Genomic DNA, 2,959 nt, shown 5'->3' on the forward strand with positions numbered 1-2,959 from the left:
TCCTTCCCCTGCCCTCGGATCAGGCCCTTCATACTGATGTTGGCCCAAGTTGCACCTGTTCCCATCCTGACTGCACCTTAGTCCACACTAAGACCTTGAACCTGAACTGTTAGCATCTTGCAGCCTGGGTGAGTTCCCCTGCCCCGTGCCAGGCACCTCAGCAAAATCCTCACAGTGAATGCTTCCATACCCATCACTTCAGCTAGTACTGCCAGTTTGACAAATTAGTCCCTGTTAATGAGAATTAAGCCCAGGGTAGTTTGTTCCCCTGATTAGATCCACACCCTCTGAAGGGTAAAATTGCTGGCAAAGCAAGTGAAATGTTCCCAGAATTTGAGCATTTATCTTAATGAGGCTTTGTATGAGGATTTAATTTAGGTTTAGTTGTGACCAAAATATCCTGCCTCTTTGTTTTGTTGCCTGTTATTAAAACATTAGTCAAAGCCTCCATCTCAGCAGATCTATTTGTTATTTTCCCACAATTACATTTTTAAAATTTTCTTTAACTTCAGATTTGTAGCTATGCAAAATGATGATATCTTACTCCAAAGCAAGAAATAATTTATAACAGAAAACAAGCAGTATTAACACATAAACAAGCCACAGTGGAACAGTTTACTGGGATTTGTAAAATAGAGCACTACTGAAATGCCAGACACTCTGACATCAACTATATGTCAGAGGGGCTAAAAGTCAAGTACCAAGAACCAAGATGTTCTAAGGATTAGCAGGGAGAGTGTCTCATAATCAAGCAGTAATAAGATGACTAAGGTTATAATAGTCCAATAACTAAGATATTTGTTGCTATTTCCAAGGACTATAAGTAGCTTAAAATGTTATATTAAGGTATTTGTTACAATTTCCTAAACTAAGATCCTACATTTGTAAATATTTACTCAAAATCATTTGTTAGCATAACCTCTTAAGCAAACTATACTTTGCTTGGGCCAGTATTAGATATTATTTTTATTCTGTAGCCCAGGTATACATACTAGCCCTAGATAAACCCATGGTGGTCAATTTACACATGAACGAAGAATCATTTGCAGGTATGAAGCCAGTGAATAGTCTAAATTGCACAGCGTACTACCACCCAAGCAAGTCTATTCTTCATAAGATTATCTGTCCTGAGCTCCGTAAGTTTGTAAGTGGCCATCCTGTTTTCCTTCAAACTGGTATTCAGCTAAGTGGACAGGCTAGGCAAATCTACTGGCAGATTCCATCTCATTATGCTGGAACAATGACTGGAATTTAAGGAATGATATATGAAGCGAGATAATTTAAGACCACCAAAGAAGTGACAAAGGGAACCACATTTTTGTGTGTCCCAGAAGCTGTCCTGCCTCCAGATCAACAGATGTCTCTGCGAGTTCAGCACAGGGCAAATGGAGGGCGCACTCAAACTTCAGGGCCCTTTGTTTAACCTCATGTGCTCCAGGTTGGCTCTTGAGAATTAAAACCCCAAACTCACATTACAAGCATCTTTCAAATTCTATTATTGAACTAGAGATATGGAAATAGATCTAGACAAATTATGGGGGTGAGGGGGTGAAGAAGGGAGGCAGCCGCTGTCCTCTAAGGTTTCACAAAATGGAAGCAGGCAACCCAGAGAGTCACTTTAGCTTCTGAACCGACTTCAGTAAAGGTTGGTCTTCTTCATGATCCGAAGGAACTCCTCCTCATTCACTTCGCCGTCCCCATCCCGATCAGCTTCGTCGATCATCTCCTGCAGCTCCTCATCCGTGAGGTTTTCCCCCAGCTCGTTGGCCACACGCTTCAGGTTTTTGAACGAGATCTTCCCGGTCTCATCGTCATCAAAGAGCCTGAAGGCCTTCAGGATTTCTTCTTTGGTGTCCTTCTGGGACATCTTCTGCGTCATCACGGCCAGGAAGTCATTGAAGCTGATCTTCCCCGTGCCTTCCTTGTCCACCTCGGAGATCATTTTCTTCATCTCTTCCTTCCTGGGTTCGAAGCCCAGCGCTCTCATGGCCACCTTCAGCTCCTTCACATCGATGGTCCCACTTCCGTCCACGTCGAAGAGGTCAAATGCTTCCCGAACTTCTTGCTTCTGATCTTCAGTGAGCTCGGGCTTAGGTGCCACCTTTCTCTTTTGGCTGGTGGAGGCAGCGCTGGGCTTCTTGAAGCTGGAAGCCATCCTCCTGCTCTGGCTGTGATCCCAACGGCACCGCCCCGCGCTCTCATTCGGGCGCCCCCGGTTGGCGCGGCGCGGGGCCACCCCTCGTTCACTGCCAACCCCCAAGCCCGTTGGGGCTTGGAGCCGGCCTGGGGAACCTCTTCCTACGCCCTCACATCTGCGAGATCTTGCTTAGGCGAGAATCTGCGGTTCCTTCGGGTTATTAACCGGTTTCCACGAGTTGACGCCTGAGCTGGCAAGAACAGCCTGTAGCCACAGTTGTCTTCTGTAATCGACTGGCGCTGGCAGTTCTTTCCAAGATATTTGCTAGCATCCATAAGACCCCAGTTTTATAGGTTTATTTAGAGACTCTTCCTCTTTCTCTCTCTCTCTCTCCTCTCTCTCTTTTGACAGGAGTGCACTGGTGCCGCTCAGCTTACTGCAGCCTCCACCTTCCAGGATCAAGTGATCCTCCCACCTCAGCCTCCATAGTAGCTGAGACTACAGGGCATGCCACCACACCCAGCTAAATTAAAAAAAAATTTTTTTTTTTTTGTAGAGACAAAGTCTCACCATGTTGCCCAGGCTGGTCTGAAACTCCTGGGATCAAGGGATTTCCCGCCCCAGCCTCCCAAAGTGCTAGAATTACAGGCATGAGCTACCAAGCCTGGCCTCTCCTTTTTATACCAATTAAAAAACCCTCTTGTTCTGGCGGCAACACCCAATGGGGTGACAGATCCTAAGGGTAAATTTAGGATAATCAAGATTGAGTGTGATCACTTGACATTCAATGTGGGGAAGGAGAAGGAAGAGAGAATATTAAAA

At 45.6% G+C, this 2,959-nt stretch overlaps 1 protein-coding gene across 1 annotated transcript; it reads right to left on the reverse strand.

The window, feature by feature from the left end:
- Positions 1–1,472: 1,472 nt before the first annotated feature.
- CETN1 (centrin 1) lies at positions 1,473–2,218 on the reverse strand. The gene has a single exon (XM_004059112.4). The coding sequence runs from the start codon at positions 2,153–2,155 to the stop codon at positions 1,637–1,639; it is 519 nt and encodes a 172-aa protein (XP_004059160.1). The 5' UTR covers positions 2,156–2,218; the 3' UTR covers positions 1,473–1,636.
- Between the last annotated feature and the right edge of the window lie 741 nt (positions 2,219–2,959).

Source organism: Gorilla gorilla, chromosome 17 (genome assembly GCF_029281585.2).
Source record: "Gorilla gorilla gorilla isolate KB3781 chromosome 17, NHGRI_mGorGor1-v2.1_pri, whole genome shotgun sequence".
Taxonomy (NCBI): domain Eukaryota; kingdom Metazoa; phylum Chordata; class Mammalia; order Primates; family Hominidae; genus Gorilla; species Gorilla gorilla.

What these genes read in the sequence shown, in the direction of transcription:
- CETN1 (XM_004059112.4), bottom strand. Translation starts at nt 2,155, where the DNA reads ATGGCTTCCAGCTTCAAGAAGCCCAGCGCTGCCTCCACCAGCCAAAAG.